General features: G+C 47.7%; 1 protein-coding gene across 3 annotated transcripts in view; it reads right to left on the bottom strand.

The window, feature by feature from the left end:
* Positions 1-5,566: 5,566 nt before the first annotated feature.
* The window catches only part of Aff1 (AF4/FMR2 family, member 1), a 162,961-nt gene continuing 146,597 nt past the window's right edge, over positions 5,567-21,930 (bottom strand). For 2 of the 3 annotated variants that reach the window (NM_133919.4, NM_001080798.2), the window contains exons 12-20: positions 19,736-19,833; positions 18,422-18,662; positions 17,801-17,901; positions 17,621-17,681; positions 14,522-14,655; positions 13,782-13,853; positions 13,038-13,175; positions 11,313-11,539; positions 5,567-10,187 (exon numbers count right to left, since the gene is read on the bottom strand). In NM_133919.4, the coding sequence (NP_598680.3) occupies positions 10,066-10,187; positions 11,313-11,539; positions 13,038-13,175; positions 13,782-13,853; positions 14,522-14,655; positions 17,621-17,681; positions 17,801-17,901; positions 18,422-18,662; positions 19,736-19,833 (1,194 nt within the window). In that variant the 3' untranslated portion in view covers positions 5,567-10,065. The remainder of the gene's footprint in view (positions 10,188-11,312; positions 11,540-13,037; positions 13,176-13,781; positions 13,854-14,521; positions 14,656-17,620; positions 17,682-17,800; positions 17,902-18,421; positions 18,663-19,735; positions 19,834-21,930) is intronic. The other variant, XM_006534801.4, reaches the window with a different exon arrangement.

Here is a 21,930-nt window from a genome sequence, read left to right as displayed (position 1 = left end):
AAAGCACGTGACCATAACACTTGGCCCACTCGCTCCGTCTAGCCGAACATGGAAAAGGTCTTGAAGCGTGGCTGCTGTCAGCTTCTCGTCTACTGGATGGCTGGACATTTGTGGTCACTGGTTGAGGATCTTGATATCTCATTGGGTGTACTCCGCTCTAATCTTTACTAGACAACGGTCACCTGACATGCCAAGTCTGTGCCCTTGTACCAGTGAAATATGAGGCACTCATAAAAGAATATGAAAAGAAGGGCACGGTGACGGTCAAAGCATCGCCCGGTGGGCCTGCCAGCAGCAGAAGGAAGTGCATGGGGTGAATAGGCAGCCTCTTAGAGGCTAGGGAAGACGCTTTGCGGGATGAGTGCAGACAGAGGGATAAGGACCTTGACTGGTGGTGGATGTATAGAAACGGGGACAGGGAACACGAGAATGAAATGAACACTGTATGGGGCCTCATCTCTCTGGCCTCAGGCGCAAACAGCACTTACGGTGTGAGACAGCTCAAATGGTGAGGTTATAAGTGAAAAATGTGAGGTCTGTCTCTGGGTTGCCAGGCTGAAAGCCAAGTGAAGCACTTGCCCCCACCTTCCATGCCTAAGCCGGGAGGGGCACACGGACGTGGAAGAACCTGAAGTGAGGGGAAAACTAACCCGGTGACAGGAGTAGGAGTCTAGAGGCCAATTACACACTATAATTGAGAGATGGTAGACTACAGAGAAGAGGGAAGAGGAAGAAGAGGGTTATTGGAGGTCAATAGATAAAGCAGGATTGGACAAGAGACGGGAGAGAGGAGGAGTGGGTGCATTAACCAAAACCAAGGAGCTAAGAAAAAGTCCTTGTGCAAACCCACTTCTCAGCGAACTTTAAAATATAGCTGGAAAAAAAAATAACTGGAAAAGTTTGGAATTACCTGTATGGATGGACAATTGTGCTCCTAAATGGAAATGACCATGCAAGGCATAAGATGCCTCCCTCAGAGGTACTGGCCAGGGAGGTGTGAGAGGCTCCCCAACAACACAGGTTGCCATCGCCTTTGCTTACCCACTAAATGCTGTTTCCTTTATTTATGTCTGTGTGTGTACACGGTGCTGGTCAGGGTATTTCTTCATAGTAACAGGAGACAAGACAAAGACTGTCATTTGCTGACACAAGCTTTGCATGGAATGCTTTTGTTAACATTCACTTTGACATATCTGCAATTTTAATTACATACAAGGGTTTCCTTGGAGAGAGAGAGAGAGAGAATATGAGAATTCATGGACAGGCTAGTGTTTAGTATAACATTAGTTTACCATAGCAAACTAGCAAGATCTTTTCTTTGGCTGTTCGTATTGCTCTTCCGTGTGTGTGTGTGTGTGCACTGAGGTTTTGGTCATCATCTATTTTAAGCAGTGTATGTTGAGATATCTGCTTCCCTTCTCGGTTCTGTCACCTGGGATTTCATGATGAGTTGGGGTTTGTTTGATTGCAATTCTGCGGTCAGTCCTAGGGCCTTTCTTACTCTCCCAGTGAGCCCCATCTTCAGCCCTTGTTTATTGAGACAAGATGTCTGTAGTTGAAGCTGACCTAGTTGTGATCCTGCCTCAGGCTCCCAAATGCTGAGGGACAAGGTGAATTACCATGCCCAGGTTTAAGCAGTCTTAGGCTGGTTACTTAAGTATCAGTGGTGCATGCGCAGTCTTAGGCTGGTTACTTAAGTATCAGTGGTGCATGCGCAGTCTTAGGGTGGTTACTTAAGTATCAGTGGTGCATGCACAGTCTTAGGCTGGTTACTTAAGTATCAGTGGTGCATGCGCAGTCTTAGGGTGGTTACTTAGTATCAGTGGTGCGTGCGCAGTCTTAGGCTGGTTACTTAAGTATCAGTGGTGCTTGTGCAGTCTTAGGCTGGTTACTTAAGTATCAGTGGTGCATGCGCAGTCTTAGGCTGGTTACTTAAGTATCAGTGGTGCATGCGCAGTCTTAGGGTGGTTACTTAGTATCAGTGGTGCATGCGCAGTCTTAGGCTGGTTACTTAAGTATCAGTGGTGCATGCGCAGTCTTAGGCTGGTTACTTAAGTATCAGTGGTGCATGCGCAGTCTTAGGCTGGTTACTTAAGTATCAGTGGTGCATGCGCAGTCTTAGGCTGGTTACTTAAGTATCAGTGGTGCATGCGCAGTCTTAGGCTGGTTACTTAAGTATCAGTGGTGCATGCGCAGTCTTAGGGTGGTTACTTAGTATCAGTGGTGCATGCGCAGTCTTAGGCTGGTTACTTAAGTATCAGTGGTGCATGCGCAGTCTTAGGCTGGTTACTTAAGTATCAGTGGTGCATGCGCAGTCTTAGGGTGGTTACTTAAGTATCAGTGGTGCATGCGCAGTCTTAGGGTGGTTACTTAAGTATCAGTGGTGCATGCGCAGTCTTAGGCTGGTTACTTAGTATCTGTGGTGCCCAAGAGCTGTTTCAGATCTCCTCTCTTGTTCTCACCTGCTGTTGAATGAGGCAGAACTGTACCATTTCCAACCGGTTTTCTCAAGTTGTTGTGAGCCCTGGAGCTCCGTTCCCTGGTCTGGAGAGTCAGTCAGTCCATTGAACGCGGTTCACACAGTGGGATGCTGTGGTTCTGAGAGCCTTTAAAGGATTTTGTATCTTCAATGCTTCTGCCGCATGTGGTGTTAAAAGAATTCAGAAATATCGCCAATATCATCACTATTGTTCCAGAACCACTTTTAATATTTGGGTTTTTTGAGAAGGCATTGCTATGTAGCTTAGGTTGGCCTTGAGTTCACTATGTAGCTCAGGGTAGCCTTAAACCTGCTGCAATCCTCCTGACTCAGCATCCCCAGTGCTGTAGAGGCATGCAGCACCACACCAAACTGTCCATGCCCCGGTCTTATAAAGTGGCTTGCTTTCCCTCCAGCCATTCCCATTTCCCGATGGTCGATCTGGATGTCTTCCATGGGTGCCTACACTGCCATTTGTGCCCTTTCTTCCCTCGCACAGTTTCTTGGATCCGGACCTTTTTTTGCAAGTGAGATGTTTCTACCCAGACCATTTTCTGTTTTTCCTGAAGTTACTTTGGTGGTGTGCTGCTGTGGAATCTTGCTTCAGGCTTGTTTGTTTGCCCTTACTACCCTGCCAGCTCCCATTCTAGGTCGCGCTTTTTGTGGGAACCCAGGAGTAACTTGCACTCTGTTGGTGCCTTGTTTCCCTTGAGCACTAATGGACCTCTGTGGACCCTGCTCTTCCTGTCCCCTGCACATCTGAAGTTTTTTAAAGTCTGCCTCTGTCGTGGTGCAGTGTTTCATGGTATGTGTAGACATGGCTTTCCTTGAGTGTGTCCTGCTAGCACAGTTAGTACAGTTTGTGACACAGATTTAGGCTTTTCTCTTCTGAGCACTGCAGCTGTGGGCCACGGGTGTTCTTTCAATTCCATGTTATTTTATTCCCCTCTTTTCTTCCTTTCCCAGGGAATGTGTTGTGTGTGTGTGTGTGTGTGTGTGTGTGTGTGTGTGCATGTGCATATAGCAGGGGCATGGAGATTAGAAGACAGCTTGCAGGCACCAGTTCTTTCTCTGCCATATGGGCACAGGCTTGACAGGAGGTGTCTTCACGCACTGAGCCATCTTGCCTGCTCTTGGCTTTTTTTGCTGAATGCTTTGATTTTTCTTTAATGCTTGGGGGGCACTACACACACACACACACACACACACACACACACATTCATACTCTTACATATGCACATGCATATACATTAACACACACACACACACACATATACACACTCACACACACCCCTACACAGCCATTCATACACTCTTACATATACACATACACACATTCATACTGACACACACACACACACACACACACACACACTCACACTCCTTTAGTAGCTGATAATCCAAGTATCCAGTGGCTCACTTTTCCTCACAGTGCTATTCTTGCTTTCTGCCTGCTGGTTTTTATTTTGTGAACATGAGCACAAGCTCAAGGCCAGAGAACAAAACAGGCGCGGGGCATGATGGGACACAGAGTTCTTGTGTCTCCTTGCTGTGGTGCTACAGAGTTTGCTCTCAAAGTCCTTGTGAGACACTGGCCGCTGTCCTCAAGGCAACAGACAGGGGCTGCCCTGTCTGCTGGACACTCCCATTGACCCAGGAAGCGGCCCAGCTTTTCTGTGAATGTTGATGCTCCCCCCAACTCCCCCACTTCTAAGAATTTCTGGGGTTGAACTGGGTTTTAACTTTAGGACACTACTACACTGTTGTGCAAAGAGGCCACATCATTATATTCCCACAGAAACACAAAGTTTTCTAGTTCTGCACATTCCTTTCAACCTCTGGTGTCATCATTACCTTTGGTTAAATTCTTTCAACATGGTGTGAAGGGTCACTGTGGTTAATACCAAAAGAAACGGTTGCCATCTAGTGTCCAGTTGTACACATTACATCTGGGAAACCTAGCCCTAAGGAGAAGCCTAGCTTCAAAACTGGCTGGTTAAAATTTGTATTTCCTGTCTGTTAGCATACTAAGAACAACATGAGCCCAGGTTTAAAATATTCTTTCTCTTCACCACATTATTACCTCAGAAACTAGGCTGGTGGCTTTAATTAAAAAGTTTATTTGGGTGGGGTGGGGGCGGGGAACAGAACCACTTATGTGTTTTCTCCACCATGTGAAACCCAGAGATCTGAACTCAGGCTGTCAGGCCTAGTGGCAAGTGCCGTCGTCACCTACTGAGCCATCCCACTCACTGTCCCTGAGCCCTCTCTAATCTCTGGAGGTTCATTAAAGTCAACACTAAAAGGCTGCTCCTGATTTCATCCACCTTCCGCCCCAAGGCCTTAGTGGTGTAAGGGTTTACACAGGTGGAGTGGCTGAAGCCTGTGGAGAGGGAAGGGCGGAGACTGCCCTGCTGCCTCAGACCCGCCACACCCTTTCAGGAGAGGCATCTGCACCAGTGTCCTGAATCGCAGACGTGCAGGGAGCACCAGGGTCTCTTCACAACAGTGTAGTAGTGTCCTAAAGTTGACCTAGACAGTGTGAATGTGGAGACCCAGTGTCAGCTGCCACAGGCTCCTAGGCCCCGGGGAAAGGACATGTGCAGGTGAGCAGGTGGCCTCAGGAAAGGAGAGAAGGAAATAAGCAGTTTGTCCTTTGAAGGGTGTCACACACCATGGCAAAGCGCCTGTGTCACTGATCAGTGCATGTGTGTGCGGACTGTGTGCCTTCAGATACAGGTATAAATACTGATAAGGACCCTGGGGCCCTAGCATCGCCCTGGACAAGCCTAGAGCTCCCGGACTCCTCGGATGCCACTTACCCAGTGCCTGCTCGGTTACTAAAGCAAGCCTGGTATTTCTAAGGCAAGCATCAACTCCTCCCATAGAGTATGGATGGTCTGTCTGCCCATCAGTTTTGAAGTCAATCCTAAAGAATCGTGTTTTAACTCTGAGTTTCACAGAAAGCCCCAGTGCATATTTGAAGGGCAGTTCACATTTCACTCTTGTGAGGTCAGCTCCAGAAAGACCCTGGCTCAACAAACAAGAATCCTCTCATTTGAACAAAATAAAAGCCACAGGCTCAACTCCAATCATTTCTCTAAATTTTTATTAAATATCCTTTTTTTTCCCTACAGTTTGATCTTGTGGAAAGGAAAGATTGTGAAGATGAACAAGTCAATTACCTTTTCTAAGACAGCACTTAGTCCTTGTTACAGAGAAAAACAAAAGATCTGTGGCACATCATCTTTGGAAAGATCTTTTGCAGTTTCTTTTAAAAAAAACTCTCACAGATCACGTCTGCCCCCTTTCAGAGTCTCCCATGAGGCAGATGAACCCCATTCACAGAAGCCCCAGGGGTGCCGTTCCACTGCTGATGCTGATTTTTACATCTGTGGTGCTCCCCGTATTTGCACTGCGCATCTTCACCGGGAGCCTGGCTGCTTCCCCAGCCTGCACACAAAACCACTGTGCTGATCAGAGCTGGCACATTATTCCATGATAAAGAAAAACTCATTAAAGGCAGACCAGTGATTCTCATTATCACCTTGACAACATACTCCTTTTTAAAGCAATTTTAATACCAAGATTTGACTTCTAACATTTTAAGAAAGAAAATATATAATATATAATATAATATATAATGGTAATAAATTAAAAAAAAAAGGCAACCCTGCTCAGGTATCATCCAAAGCATGATCACATTCAGAAAAAAATTAAAATTCGGGACACACATGGACACACCCCACCACGAACAGTGTACCCGCGATATCATGAGATGTGCAGTGTTCTTAGCAATACATGTCATGGCCTGAATGAAAGGCAAACGTAATACTGCCTGTACTGAGCATTGCTAAAACATCTAAGCAAAGTGAGTTCATCTTCCTTAGGTCAGCCTCTGCCCCCCTCCCCCCGCCCCAGCTCAACAGTGCAGCCCGGCTTGCCTGCCGCCAGCCTCAATCCGGTGTCCTATGGGGACAAATATAGCAATATACAGGCTTGCAGAGAGCTCTACGCTTCCTTCCTGTCCTCTGGCTCCCTCTTAGGTAGGGAAAGAGGCACTTCTCTGCCCACCACAGTAACTGCTGATGTCTGACGCACAGCGGAACAGAACAGAGTGTGATTCACCCCCAAGGAACCAGGAAATTTTACAGTCGCTCAAAGAAATGTGGTGATGCGGTGCTTGTCAATGCATCAGTAAGAGGCACGGCTACCAGACAGCTGCTCTCAGTAAGTGGGAAACTGGACTGCATATGGAGGATCGCCTGGCAGAAATCCCAAAATCCCAACACATGCCCGTCTGTCCTTACACTTCCCTTCCACAGGAAAAGTCCTCTTGCCCAGTAGTTCCAAATGAGCCAAAACCAGGGGAAAGAGGCAGGGGGAGGGGGGCATCAAAATTGATCCTCGCATCTCCATAGCTCATTCTTCAATGAGAAAAACCTACACTTCTGTGTTTTAGACAGGAGCCCCTAAAACATTCTGAGGCGATTTAAATACTAACCATTGATGAAGAAGGTAACAGATGAAGTGGTAAATTTTCAAAGACATTTCGTAGTGTTGGGGGAAATAAGTCATTAAGAAGAAAAAGAATCTGTAAGAGGTATGGAAAGATCTTAGATATATATAATATTTTTTAAGCCCAACTCATCTCGAATTTCACAAAGCAGGAAAGGAAACATATAAAACCCATGAACCCACTCAAAGCCACAGCAAAACAAACAGCGTAACTTCAGAATTTATGTTTGGTCAGCAAAGGCACAAATACGTCTAGCTGAATCTCTCATCTTCTGCATCAGAGACCACAGCTCAAGAGCACAAGTCCTTTTATAAGTTACCAAACAGGAATCGTAGGACTTAAGGTCCTGTCCCTAACATCAACATAGTAAAGGCACATTTTCAATTAAGATGGGGAAGAGCCCGTTTGAAACTTCCTACAGATGAGGCTGGGTGGTGGTGGTCCAGGGAATGGATAGACATTTGTCAGAACCTCTACAAAATAAATGTCACTTTGTAAGGGACCATTAGCAAGCACTTGCTGGGCCCTCCTGCTCCTCCCTACTGCCATGTGGTCTGCCCTCTAGGCACCTTAACCAAGGGCAACCTGTTTTAGTAACAGGGTTTTTTACATGTATCTAATTTTAATTTTTTCCAAAAGAGAAAACATTATTGTGTTCCTCTACTTTGTGTCCCAGACAGATGGGCCACACACACCCTTTGTAGTGGCAAATGGAAGATTCATTCATTAAATGCTGCCCCCCCCCATAAGGTGGATGCTCTTCCATGGTTTTAAGAACATCAGATATTCAAAGGGGCTAATGTTATAGTCCTCCCAAAATAATCACCTCAGGGGAAAATTTGCCTCTGGTAAGTTTAAGCACACAGTGAACTGTGCAGATGGTATAAAATTTGAGTCTTCGGGGTTTTACAATAAGCAGCGCAGAACAGCCCTGGGGTTTTCCCCTGAAGAAGACAGACAAGGCTCATGCTCTCTAGGTGCAGTGTTGTGGGAAAACCAGCAGTGCAATAGCTACAGACCAAACTGGCACAAACGGATCCTGTCCAACTGCATTGGTTTTCAAGGTACAAATAAAACTGAGGAGAAAACCCACCCATTAAAGAATGAGGCAGCCTGTTCTTCCTACACTGGCTGATTCTGTCCAGGCAAGGGGCACAGTGATCTGCTGGCAGGATGTACACATGCTCTGGCAAAACTTCAGTAGGCCAGAACCTCTCACAAGGATCATAGCCATTTTACAACCAACAGGCTGCAAGGGATGCAGGGCTGTGGGAGAAAAGATCCTGATGAGCCCACAAGCCCCACTGTGCTAGGGACCACCTACCATACACTTCGACTCAGTCAGACATGGCTTGGCTTCAGAATATCAATAAAGAAAAGGGCTTAGCTGGATCACCGTCTTGGTCTATACTCAGATATGTACAAGGTAGCCATTTTCTGGCTTCATTCAAACCAGGAGAGAAGGCTGAGAAGACCAAGGAGTATCACAGACAGTTTGCCCTGAAAAACCTGGTATCGCACTCACCTAGAGACCCTGTGTAGATTTAACCAAGGTACCAAGAAAGTCCTGATGTTACCACAAGGACCACAGACATCATCACTAAGGAAAGATGGGTCTCCCATCTCCACTAATCTCCAAATGCACACAGACAAGCATGGCTGGCAGGAAAGAGAGGCAGGGGGAGCCGTAACACACCTCCATGGTGAACATGTGCAAATTCTACTTTCTTTCTAGAAGGGATTAAAAAGAACTGGCTTTTTAAAAACACTTGAGAGTATTCCAGTAGTAACCTTGAAGTCTCAAGGAAAGGCCTGTGTTTACGGGCAGGTGTGAATTCTGAGTGTATTCTTCACTTCCCATCTAAGTGAACCTGGTCTACTGTGGGTGGGGTGTAGCCTGGGAAGGTCACAGATCTTCTTCAACCTCATCAAGTCACGATACCTTAGAAGATGGTCTGGACTGAAGGTGTATGATAGTGGGGTGTTTTTTAAAGTTGAAGTTAATCCTGCCCCCCCCCCCAAACTCCACATCCTCTCCAGGAGCTAATGTCCCCTGGATAGCCAAGGATATCCTGGATAGAAAGCTGAGTTTTGCTATAAATATAAAACACTTGTAGCAGAAAAATACCTCTCTAGGAAGACTTCTCACTTTCGCTCACTGATACACAGGGTAGCCACAGCACTGTCAGTGCCCGGGACTCCAGCTCCAGCAGACAGATGATGAACTGCATCTGCCTACAGCCCAAAGTCAACATGAGGCTCCTGTGTTCGCCCAAGGTCAATGCTGCTTAGCCAGTCCCTTTGGTGGCGTGTGTCAGGAGGAAGTGTTAGGCCTCTAGGGTTGTGGGGAAGACTGTGAGATAGAACCCGCATCCAAATGCTGCCACTCCCCCATAGGACTGACTAGGGATTCTTCTCAGGACAGCCAGAGAGACCAGAGCTAGACAATGTGCAGCACTCTAGGCACTGGGGAGTGGGGTTGTCACCTTCAATTCTGTAAATATCAGTACTCTGTCATCAGAGCCCCTTCCCTGCAGTAAGGGGAGTGCAATGGAGTCCTTCACAAGGTGTGTTCCACAGATGGCCATCAGAATGTATCAAACAATGTATTCTTTAAAACTTGAAAAGAAAACAAAATCTTTAAAGCCCTTCACCAGAAATTATTATTATTTAAAAAAAAAATTCCTTCCGGATGCAAACTAGGATGGCTTCTGAGATGACAAGAGTTTGCTGAAATTTTCCTCTCATTTGCAATTTTTATCCTATCGCCCAAACAAACAGAAAAAAACCAGAAATGTTTCTAGACCATTCATACGCCAGTGGGGCTCCGTTGTACTTGTCCTCCGGTTGGCAAAGGCAAGGCCATCTTGCAGCATCTGCTCAGATGACCAGCGCTGAGCGATGACCACACAGCTGTTGTGAGTTTAAGTGGACAAGCATCCCGGCCATCTCTCGGGTGCTTCTCTTGTTGAGTACTGACATTCCGATCTGACAGTCGTTGTCTGCACTGGATCATGGCTTCCAATGGTGCAGAGACACTCCGAGGCAGGAGTAGGTCCGGCCTACGTTAGGGGCCTTTGGGTGACTGTTTTAGCCGCTGCAGGCCCTGTCTTGTGTAGTGCACCAGGTCCACCAGGCTGCTGTTGAGGGCCAACACACGCACTTTTGTGCTGAGCTGAGCGAAGAATTCTGCAACAGAATCCAGGTCAAACTCGAGTAAATACGTGCACGGGATCAAATTAAAACGATAACACAGATAGTCAGAGATGGTATCCCCACCACACTCTGTGCGCCTCATCCAACACACTCTTCTGTTAAGTTCTACTTAATTCTTCAGAGTTCCCCACTAGACTAGAAGTCAGGAACCTTCTGAGCTGAAGGGGTTTGCAACCCCATAGGAAGAACAACAATAGCAACCAACCAGACCCCCCACCCCAGAGCTCCCAGGGACTAAGCCATCAACCAAGGAGTACATGTGGCTCCAGCTGCATATGTAGCAGAGGATGGCCTTGTCAGGCATCAATGGGAGGAGAGGCCCTTGGTCCTATGAAGACTTGATAGACGCCTCAGTGTAGGGGAATTGAGGGCAGGGAGGCAAGAGTGGGTGGGTGGGTGGGTGGATGAACACTCTCATGGAGGCAGGGGGAGAGGGGATGGAAGGTTTCTAGGAAGAGGTTTCTGGGAAGGGGGTGGGGGGGAAACCGGGAAAGGGGATAACATTTGAAATGTAAATAAAATATCCAAAAATAATAATAAAATAAAAATGTCAGGAACCTTCCAAGTTAAATCCATAACTCAGGACTAGTACAGTGGCTGGTATGTTTTAAGTGTCCAACTGATGCACTGTGCACCATGAGAGCAGAGGGGAAGGTGTTAATTAGTTCTCCAAGAAGGCAGAGAGGCTGTGGGAGCAGCAGGCTGCCTGCTTCCAACCAGGAAGAAAACTTAATGGTGTTTACCAGTCACCTGGTGTGTGTACGCTTTATTTAGTGGGCACTGGCCAAAACACCAGGCAGTCACTGCCCCCGACTCAAATCTTGGGAGTCCCCACTTCTCCTCCTAATGTGCCTCGGTAACATTTGCTATGCTGTGTGCCTCGGATAGGAGCTGCTTCATCCCCAGTGTGCTGAGGCAAGGGACAGAGCACACCTCGGCTTCATATTTTGTCCTCTAGCTGACCCAGGAAGACCTGCAACCAGGTTATGAAGCGGAAGTGAAGAGAGTAGAACAGCTCTCCGTGGCTCTTGCTTCATGGGACAGAGTGTACCCCCGACCGTCACAACACTGAGTGCTCCTTCAGAGCCCCTCACTTACCTTTGTTCTTCCTTGTGAGGGCCTCGGCCTGTTCCCAAAGGCTAAAGGCCGTAAGGACATGGGATGTGATGGTGACATAGGAGGAGGTCATGTTCTGGATGGAGACTGGAGTACTGACGGTGGCCGTCACCCCGACGCTCCCCATACTGCTGCCAGCACTTGATTGGGACCCCACGGAGCTGGCAGGAGAAGGCATTGGGGAGAGGGGGGACGGAACGCCTGTGCTTCTGCAAGGATGGAGAGAGACTTGGTTAATCACGTAAATGAGCAGATCACAGACTACAGTCTCTAGAACTGCAGTCTGAATTTCAGAGTGTGCTTCCCAAAACAATAATCGCTGCTAAGTCAGTCATACAAGATCAAAGACACAGCCAGAAGACCAACTGATCTGTGTTCCTGGCACGTTCTGAGGCTTTGCTAAGTCTTCATCTTCCGGAACCACCACCCTCCCTCTCCAATTCCTGTTAAGGCAGCAGCAAGGAGAGGCGGAGAGAGGCCTCACACATGGTCAGTAGGCATCACTGAGCTGTATCCACTTGTGGTTTACACTTTCCTCCTCTCGGTCAGCAGTAAACTGCTCAGACCGGACTCTCAGACCTGTGGATATACCACAGAGCCACCTCTCAAACCTCACTTTCTACGAATTCATCTTTCTTACCCTGGGTCACCACATTACAAAGGTAGAGAGCCTGGCTCCTAAAAACTCCTACTGGATCAGTAAACAAGAGACTCAACAGACCAGCAGCAGACTGGGCAGTGGCTGTGAATCAGGAGCCAGAGGCCTCTCACTCTACTCTGACCCTTGGCTGATAGCCTGGGTCCTGCACGCTCACGTGTTTCATGTGGGTCAAAGGAGAAAAAGTAGTTCAGTCATATGAGCGCGTGACAGAAGATGGAAAGACAGGATATGCACTGCCTCACAATCAAAGGCAAGAGAGGGAGCTGCCTGGGAGAGTCATTACCGCTGCATCCTGGCAGCTGTGAGGGTTGGTGTGAAGAAATCACCCTAGCTAAATCCGAGGACCGATGACATATTCACCTACATTAGATGTCCTTCATCAGGAAGTTCTTTTTTAAGAAGCCACAGGGAGCCTCTCCTTTTTGATTGCTAGAAATGGGTCCATATTATATTTAATGCTCTCTGAAAGTATGGCTAGCTCAGAAGAAATGGGACTTCCTGAGGTGCGGTGCTTAGTGGGGAGCTGAGACAAGCACAAGTTCAAGGCCAGTCTGGGCAAGAGTGAGGTTCCGTCTCAGACAAAGCAAACTGCACTTGGGTAGGATTGCGAAGAAATGCACACTGTAACATTCATCTCAAAGCAGCCTAAGGATTCTGTTGCTCAGGATGTGAGAGACCCACATGGGCTCAGCAAGCGCTCTGCTCCAGAGCCCCTCCTCAGCCACTGTTGTTAATCTCTTACTGTTCCCTTCTTCTCAGTTTAGGGAGGGCTTATAATTTTGGCTCCAATTTTATGCAGCCCTCTGGGAATCTTGGGAAGCTCTCACTTGCAGATCAGAGGGACCCGTGGTACCTTGTGTCACCCTCATCAACCTAAGTTTAGTTTACCTGTTTCTCAGAGGGACGGTGTAGCTAACGGTTTAAAGTTTAAGGGGCCAACACACATAAAAGATGAACAACACAGATCTTGGGAAATCCATAGTCACACATAAACCGCCACAGAAGCCGGACGTGAGCGACTTGACTTAACAAGACTTAACACTTGCCTTGCCGTGCATGGAGAAGGTGCCTGGGCCACTTTGGAAGTACTCTTGAAGTGTTCACTGAGAGTACGAGAATACTTCATCACTGTGTCTTTCTTACATCGAAACATCGCCATGTTCAAAAGGGACTGGCAACGCAAGCTGTGAATGAAACCAGAGGTTCTGTCTGGGTGGCCTCACAGGCAGAGCTCCTTGTGGACAGACAGATATACTCTCCCAGTCCTCCCCTGTGAGCATACTGGGTTCTCCCCTCTGGCTGAGCAAGTCCCCTTAAGCATCTCACTATACTGTAGGTACACCACCACCCAAAGGAAACGTTGGCAGAAAAACAAATGCAAGAATATCACTTAAACCCTAAGACCGAAGCATCTCCTGGGCCATCGGAAGACAGGAGGTACCAGTTCCTAGTGACCATGAGTCAGACTAAGTTCCCTCCTGCCATAATTTTCACTTTAAGGAAATTAAGTTAGAGCCGGGCGTGCTGGCATGTGCCTTTAATAACAGCACTGCGTGCTTGAGAGACAGAAGCAGGACGGTCTCTATGTTCCTCTACAAGGCCAGCCTGGTCTACATAATGAGTTCCAGGACAGCCAGAGTTATGTAGAGAGAACTTGGCTCAAAATAAGAGGGAAAAAAAGGAAGATATTTTTAAAATATTTTTTTAGTCAAAGGAAACAAAACTTTAGTGTTTTTTTATACAAAAGCACTAAACAAGCTTTAGTACAACAAATAGAAAAAAGTCTGTACCATAAAACAGCAAATATCTTCTCTTGTGCTGGCATCGTGTTATCTGAGAAGCATTTTAGTGACATCACATACCTGCAGGGAGATAAAACAGTGCATTGAACATTAAACTCGGGGGAGGGGGGGGCAGCGCATGTAATGCTGGCTGTGCTGCTGCTGTCTTCTAGAGGGTATGAAGGGGTATGCAACCCAGCAGGGAAAGGGTTAAGAGCAACCACATGCCGCCCAGAAGACCTGGCCCTGAGGCCTGCTCTCTCAAGTGTGGTGTCCTCATAAGCCCTTAATGAAAGGCCTGGGGCACACAGTGGAGAAAGAAGACACCCGTTATGAAACCTAAGCTGGGAAAAGCACCCTCCCTGAGAGGCTCAGCGTTCTCTTCAGGACACTTGACAGTTATATGCCTCAGTACAGGGGAACACCAGGGCCAAGAAGTGAGAGTGGGTGGGTAGAGGAGTAGGGGGGGGAGGGTATGGGAGACTTTTGGAATAGCATTGGAGATGTAGAAAATACCTAATTTAAAAAAAAAAAAAAAAAAAAGACGACACAGTTGCATCCAGTTATCCTGTGCTCCCTCATATGCAACACACTTTAACTGTGAAAAACCTGTGGACCAACCACCCAGGGCCTCCTCAGGCAAGAAAGGGCAAAGGGCCCCCTCTTTAGCTTTGTAGGGCTCCCCCTCTTTAGCCGCAGGTGGGGAGACCGACAGGTTTGGCCCGGTGGCAGAATACCTCAGCACTTACCTAATGAGGTCTATGGTTTCTGAGTACACAGCGTACGCCGACTTGGCTGAGCTTTCTGACTCTGAGGCCATTCCACACTCGATAAAAGAGAGGACGGCTTCCAAATACTTGAAGGCTTTTCCAGCCTTGTCTACCTGTGGGAGAGGAACACAGGCGTCATGAGGCTGTGGGCAGCCATCGGTCCCTTACCCCATTCAACCCTGTAACTTCTCCACCGTCTTCACCTGATTAGAAAGACGGGTGAGGAAGAATAGAATGAGATGACCAGCCATGGCAGTCAGCACTGACCTACAAGATTGTCTTCTAGCAAAAATCCACCAGGGAAAAGAAAATCACAACGCTTAGAACTCCGCCAAGCACGAGCAGGGTATAGTGCTGCTACCAGCTGCAGCCCAATCACCCTTGCAGCCTACGAGGCAGCACATTAACAGGACAGACACGAGTTTCTTTGTGGAGGTTGAGGTTATATAAAATATGTAACTGGTCACTTAATGATTTGGAGCCCAACAGACTGTTCATCTCTTTCGGCACCTTGTACAAAAACATGCCCTGGCCAACAGGGACAGACTCTCAAAACCCCTTCAAGGAAATGTGGAAATCGGACACCGGTGGTCTGCCTAATCCTGAGCACATATTTGGTCACTTGATCTTCTCGCTGAGTGGCATACAGTCAATTCAATTAAGCGGAAATGTGGCCCACAGCCCGCTTCTCTGCACGTGGCACAGGCACCGCACGCTGGGAGCAGCTGGCTAACTGGGGCTGGCTTGTAGGTTTTGCTAATGCTTCAATTCACTGTGTTCAACAGGGATGAAAGCAGCAAGGATGCGCATGGAAACCAGGAAGGCAGAGATCGTCTGCAGCTGCTCTGGGCTTCTGTGTGCTGCTGCTGCTCCAGGGCAGGGAAACAGTCCTCCCTCCCGCTGCTTTTGGTGCCTCTTCCCAGTAGAGGAGCAAAGTGGAGTGTTCCATGCACATCCATGCACTTACACAAGCACGCACACCTGCATTTCAGAGGCCCCAAAGCTTTTCAGTTTTTAGAAGAAACTTAGTGGTTTTCCCTAAAAGAGTAAGCTCAGAAAATCTGTAGCAGAGTAGGAGTGAAATTTGTATGCCTCGGTCAGCTGTGTGGGTGATAAATAGCTTGCTTTGATGGTGGAGCACCAATCCTCTTTTATTTTATTTTATTTTCACGTGTGTGGTGTTCTGCCTGCATATGTATCGACACCACACATGTGCTGGGCCTGCAAAGGCCAAAGGAGTGCATAAGATCCTCTAGACCCGGAGCTGCAGGCAAAGTGAGCTGCCATGCAGTGTTGGGGAGCCGAGCCCAGGTTCTCTGCAGGAGCAGCAAGTGCTCTTAACTCCTGTACGGAAACCCAAGGCTCTGATTCTCAAACTTACTTAAAACCATTTCTCTCGGGGAATTTCCAAAATGAATACTGCCCTTAGTACAGAAATGAAGGGACATATAAACTTACTCCATCCCTACCTCCTTAAGGCTAACGGGTCTCCTGAGACAGCTAGACAGCTATCTCGGTTCTAGGAGGGAACAGAATTCCCTCCTCAAGGAGAGAACAATGTAAAGAAGAAACACATCCCCATGACCAGCTGTGCACCTCACTGTCTGGAACGCCAAGTAGACAGCTCTGTGGTAGCTGAGCCACAGTGGCACTCAGTGACTCCAGAACTCAGAGGCCGAGCAGGAGCATGGCCACATGTCTGAGGCCAACCTGGGCTAAGATCTTTCATGAGAAGCAGAGGAGGGAGACCACAAACAGGTCACTTCCAGAACTGGCAGGTCCCGAGAATAGTCATTACAATTAGATGCAACAGGTATAACAGGTATAAAGCAGAGGGTCCTGGCTCACCAGAGAGGAAGGGGATGCAACCCGAAGCTCTCTGCAGTATTAACTGCAAATGCTAACAGTGTCTAAGTGAGGTAAGATTTTGCTCTCTGCCTACAGTGCAAAATAGGTCCCCCTCTCCCCTAACCCAACCTGAAACAGTCACAATGAGCCCACAGCATCTTGGGAAGTGTGAAAGAGGTGGCTGAGCTCACAACCCTGCTTGGTGCAGACTGAGCACACACAGCCAGGGCACAGAGCAGGTTCAGTGCCTTGACCCCTCACAGCACTAGGCATGGGAGGCGACCAGAGACCATTTTATCTGACAAACAAGGGGGCCTGCAACCTGGGATAGAAAGGCACAGGCCAAAATTCCCATGGCCACAAGGGGGCAGCTTGTCACAAAGAACCAGAGACAATCTGTCTGGGGAACCTCCAGGATCTTTAAATAGGATGAAGAAGGTGACTGAGATGGCCCAGCAGGTAAAAGTGCTTCAACCAAGTCTGATGACATGGTCTGACACTTGGGAGCCACATGGTGGAAGGAAGGAGAGACCCAAGTCCTGAGAGTCATCTTATGAGTATGGCACAACCCCCAACCCCAAATAAGTGTAATAAAAACTAAATACAAACAAACAAACAAACAAATAAATAAGACTAAGGGAAAATGGAATCCTACCATGCCCATACTTAACAGCAAAACATGCCCTTTCAGAAGCAGCCCAGAGGCTGGCAGATGAAGACAGCCACTGTTTTTGGACATGTTTATAGTGCCTGCACCTTACAATCTCTTCCCGAGGCCAGCTATCCCTTCAGATCTGTGCACAAGATCACTCTGGAATGCAAATAGGCTGCCTCGCCTTGCATAGCACTCAGGGTGGGACATCTCAAGAACTGATTCAGTGGGTTGAGAAAAGTACCCATACATTAAACCGACATCCCACTGATGAAGTTCCACTCAGATACAGTCTGCAAACCTGTACACGATCAGACTGAACTATAGGAGCCAAAGAACACAGAACGCCTCAGACCTCAGTCATAAGACATCTGATTATCCTGCTTACAAGTGGCTAACAGCAGGCACCCTCTTCCTGTCTACCCCATCCCAGGTCCCCAGGTCCCCAGTCTTCCTCCCTGCTGCCGAATCCCAGAGCACCCACAGACATTACTCTACCCGCTGCCCCATTCCCATACGTATGGTGAGGGCAGAATGGAAACCACTGTTTAATCAAGGGCATGGGAACAGAGACTGACCATTGTCTCTGCTTTGCACTTCAGCTTTTTAGCCTCCTTCATGTGAAAGTCAGCTTGTTGTCTGCAAAACAAGGAAGAAAAGGCAGGTGTGGGTCATACAAATAAGAATGACTACCTGGGGCAGGAGAAGAGGTGAAAAGGAAAGGGGGAGGTGGGGGGTGGGGTAGACACTGGGCTTACCTGTCAGACTTCACCTGTGGCTTCCCTGGTTTAGCGTTACCATTCGGCAAAGAAGGCACTGGAAAAGGATTTGCAGCATTCGCAGCATCCCCAGAAGATCCCTATAAAACACAGCCACAGATTGTGCTGTTAGCTCGAGAGGCCACGGACCTAGCAGCGCCAGCCTTCCAAAGCCAGGAGAGTGCATGGTGGGTAACAGTAAAACCACAGGCTAGCTTAGCTTGGCCACCACTTCCCTAGCTATGGCTGTACCTGGCTCTGTGGCCTGGCATCTACGTGAGGAAGAACAAATAACGCACAAGCAGAGTGGTCTCTCTGCCCCCGGCACGCACCAGTGTAACTGGAAGCCAGGGTGGCTGATTTCTGTCCTGTTAAGATGGATAATTGAAGTATCTGAGATTAAAGAGGCAAAGAACTGAACTCTTAAGCCAACATCTCAACATCTGAAAGAAACTCACTATGAAAGCTGCTGTGATTTTTCCATCTCTGATCACTTCGAGAAAAAAACAAAGAACGCCACCCCATATTTTCTATAAGAGTAGCTATCACGTCATTTGTGGTAGTTAAAAACAACTCAAGGTTGCCAGCATGTGTGAGAGACCCACTAGCGGCTTTGCTTACCTTGTGTTCAGAGCCCCTGGCCTGTACTTTTCTGTGCTTGGGAGCGGGAGGGTCTGTAGAGCTGCTCTTTGTGCTGCTGGCACTTCTGGGGGGTTCCTGGCTACACGTGTCTTCGTCTGGCCTTGGCCTCTTCTGTGCAGGTCTGCTTGGCTTCTGGGAGGATGAGGAAGAGGAGACTGAGGACGCCGATGCTGGAGGCAGCATTTCCTTTCTTGAGTTCTCTGAGGAGGACCTGGGCGCTCTGGTGTGAAACAACAATGGAAGCTGAAGACACATCACATCTGAGTATGTTTATAATGGACAAGGTGGTCACCGGCACAAAAGACTGCAGTGCCATGAAGCATGTAATTATGGATTTAGGGACTTTCTCAAGCTTTATTAAATCCAGCTGTTGAATAGTACCAAACTGTAGGGTTTGCACCAACCTGGAAGATTTTAACCATTTTCTATCACTGGTTTTCCCTGCTCACCTATCCGTACCTTACCCCAACAAACAGGTAAGCTCAACTGTCACCCTCACGTGGCAGGGTGACATAACTGACAGCAGGCTCCCCCACAAAAAAAAAGTACTTGGGATATACTTGTGTTTTGCCGAGTCTCTTGTGAGGCGATTTTGTGAATAAGCCAGAGAGCATGAATGACAGGTATTCTTTATAGCCATGCTACCTCAACACTACTGATCTCTTTGGGCATACCTCTGTCCCTCTAAAGACAGAGCATCGAACCTGAGCTGTCCTGAGTCCAAGCAAAACCCAGTAGCTACCCCAGGGCTTTGAATCAATTTTGCCCGTCTTTCTTATACGCCTATAAATAAAATATAATAAAATAAAGTAGAAGGAGGACGAAGAGGCAGAGGAGGAGGAGGCAGAGGAAGGGGAGAAGGAGGAAGAGGAGGAAGAGAAGAAGAAAATGGCTGATAGTGCTTTTCTTCTATGTCTGTATGTCTGTCCATCTAAATAACTAGGGATTAAAGCTAGGATCGCTACATCCTAAAGTGCTCTGCCACTAACCTATACAACTGATTCTTATTTTCTTCTATGAAAAAAAAAAAAAAGAATTGAAGGTAAGAGGCAGCTGGATGCAGGGTACCTTGCTTAGCATGTGCAAGGCCTGGAGTTATCCCCAACCCTGATTTTATGTACATAAACAGTAATTCTAGGTGTTTAGGAAATGCTCTGTGAAAATGTTTTTGATAAATCTCAGTTTGCCACCAAAGAAATGAGCACACCCATGGCCGAGAGTAAGCACCACACTCTGTTTCTAGTGCAAATGGAGCCCGCTACTGTCGCAGGCTGTTCCCGCCTGGATACTCACTTTGTTCTGGAAGATTCTGTATGGGAAGATGAAGATGACGCAGTCTGCGACTTATCCAGTTTGTGTCTCTTGTTACTGTGCTCTTTTTCTGGGTCACCCTGTTATTGCAGGTGATAGACACAGACATGTTAGAACCATCACACAGACAAAGGGAGAGGGAAGTGCAGACACAGCAACTGGACCTAAATGACCACTAGAGGTGCGCCCTCAGGTGTATGGACTGCGTGTGAAACAGGTGGAGAGAGCACCCTTACACAGTTACGGGCTTCTAACGGCACTGTCAGCTTGCACATAATATACTTTGGTCATTACCTTCTCTTGGCCACCCTTGACGCTTGCTGGTTCCTCCTCTTTTCTTCCATAGTATCCCTCTCCTACTGTCACTGCTATATGTATATGTATATAGTCCTATGTCATTCATATATGTATAATATAGATGATACCAATATACCCCTTCTCCTACATTGTCACCTATGTATGTGTGTGTGCATATAATCCCTCTCCTACTTTATCTTATACATAACACACACACACACACACACACACACACACACACACACACACACACAAAGGCTGTCCTGGAACTCGCTGTGTAGACCAAGCTAGTCTCAAACTCACAGAAATCCGCCGGCCTCTGCCTCCCAGGAGCTGATTTAAAGGTGTGTGCCACCACACCCAGCTTGTCTTGCATTTTAAACTCTGGGTTTTTCATAAGATGAAACATGTGAGGTTTGTCTGAGTCTGGCTACACATACACACAGATTAGATGAAACTGTAACCATTATTAATGGAAGACACAGAAAATGTACAGTGATAAATCTAATAGCAAAATCTAGTGTGTGAGGTAAAAAAGGCCTAAAGCCACAACTAAAATGCCCCAAGTTCCATTCCACAGTGAGCATGAGCCAGCAGCAGTCCCTAACAGAAAAATCTGGATGTGAGAGGTACTGGTGAGCGCAGGACTGTGGTGTCATTACGACATGCCTGGCTCTCTGCTCAGAACAACGGTAACGCCCACACATCTCTTGTCTAATGAAAGGCTAAAACAGAACTCTGCCACAGGGACAGTAAATCTCTTATCTGTTTAGCACCTTCTTGTGCCACCTGAAGGCCACACAGACGCCCCGACAAGCATTTCATCAAAGTGGGAAGTCCACAGCTGGAGAAAATAAGAATTTGCTCGAGTATGCCACTGAGATTAATTTACACATGAAACGATAAAGCATATATCTAAGTGGAAGGTATTTTCCAGGCAGGTCACGGAAAACAGGGAAGGCCAAAGACAAACTGTGCAGACACCCAAGTCCAGAGGGGAAACAAGAGTCCATCTTTGTCTGACTGCTGCTGGAGTCTCTGCCAATCACAAGCACAAGGGGAGCCAGCACACAGGAGACATCAGCTTCGAGGCCAGCGTCTGGAAATGCTAACATTTACCTCTCTCCTAAATCATTAGCTTTCTATGGGCACTTCAGAACACAGAAGCATGGTACATAACGCCTAACGGAAAGGATGGCATTAAACTAAGTAAGCAAAAGGCTCCAGTGTGGGCCCCCTGTGCACCGTGCCCCCCCCCCATGTTGTCTATGTGGAAAGGCCCAGGCTTCCCCAGAGCAGCAGTGGAATCTCCAAGTGGTACAGAAACTAAGAACAGCAGCCAAGCTGTGTGGCAGTCACTCCTGGGGCGGGGCTGCACAGGAACCCTGAGAGGCTAGACTAAAGAGAGGGCCAAAGTGGGGGTGCACGGTAGTGGGGGTCAGTAATTGAACTTGAACCCCATGAGTAAGGCCTGCCACATTTATAGGAGGCATGGGGTCTTTAGCTTTTTCTAGGTCTGGAAGCCACACAAAAGTTAGGTGACTGCAATGTTCTTTAAGAGGGGAAAAAGCAAATCTCTCTGCCAGTCAACCCACTTTAAGGAATGTGAGTTTCCAGTGGTGCCTGCATCCCCATCCAACCACCCAGGAAAGACCAACGGCTGCCAGCAAGTCTCAGTGAACTGCTGGCTTTTCTCAGCCTGTTGGGTGACATGCCAAGTGCTGCGCCACCTACAAGAACAGAGCAAAAGAGCAAGGCCATAAAAGGAAGAGATGGGGCCATGCGGGTGCGGGGCCCACCATGAGGGTAGGCGGTGGCCTGGTGCCTACCTTGCTCATCATGAGGGTGGCCTGTAGTTCAAAGGAAAGCGAAAGGTAGCG

Source organism: Mus musculus, chromosome 5 (assembly GCF_000001635.26).
Source record: "Mus musculus strain C57BL/6J chromosome 5, GRCm38.p6 C57BL/6J".
NCBI lineage: Eukaryota > Metazoa > Chordata > Mammalia > Rodentia > Muridae > Mus > Mus musculus.
Note: the sequence above shows the minus strand (reverse complement) of the source record. Positions and strands in the feature narration are given on the sequence as shown.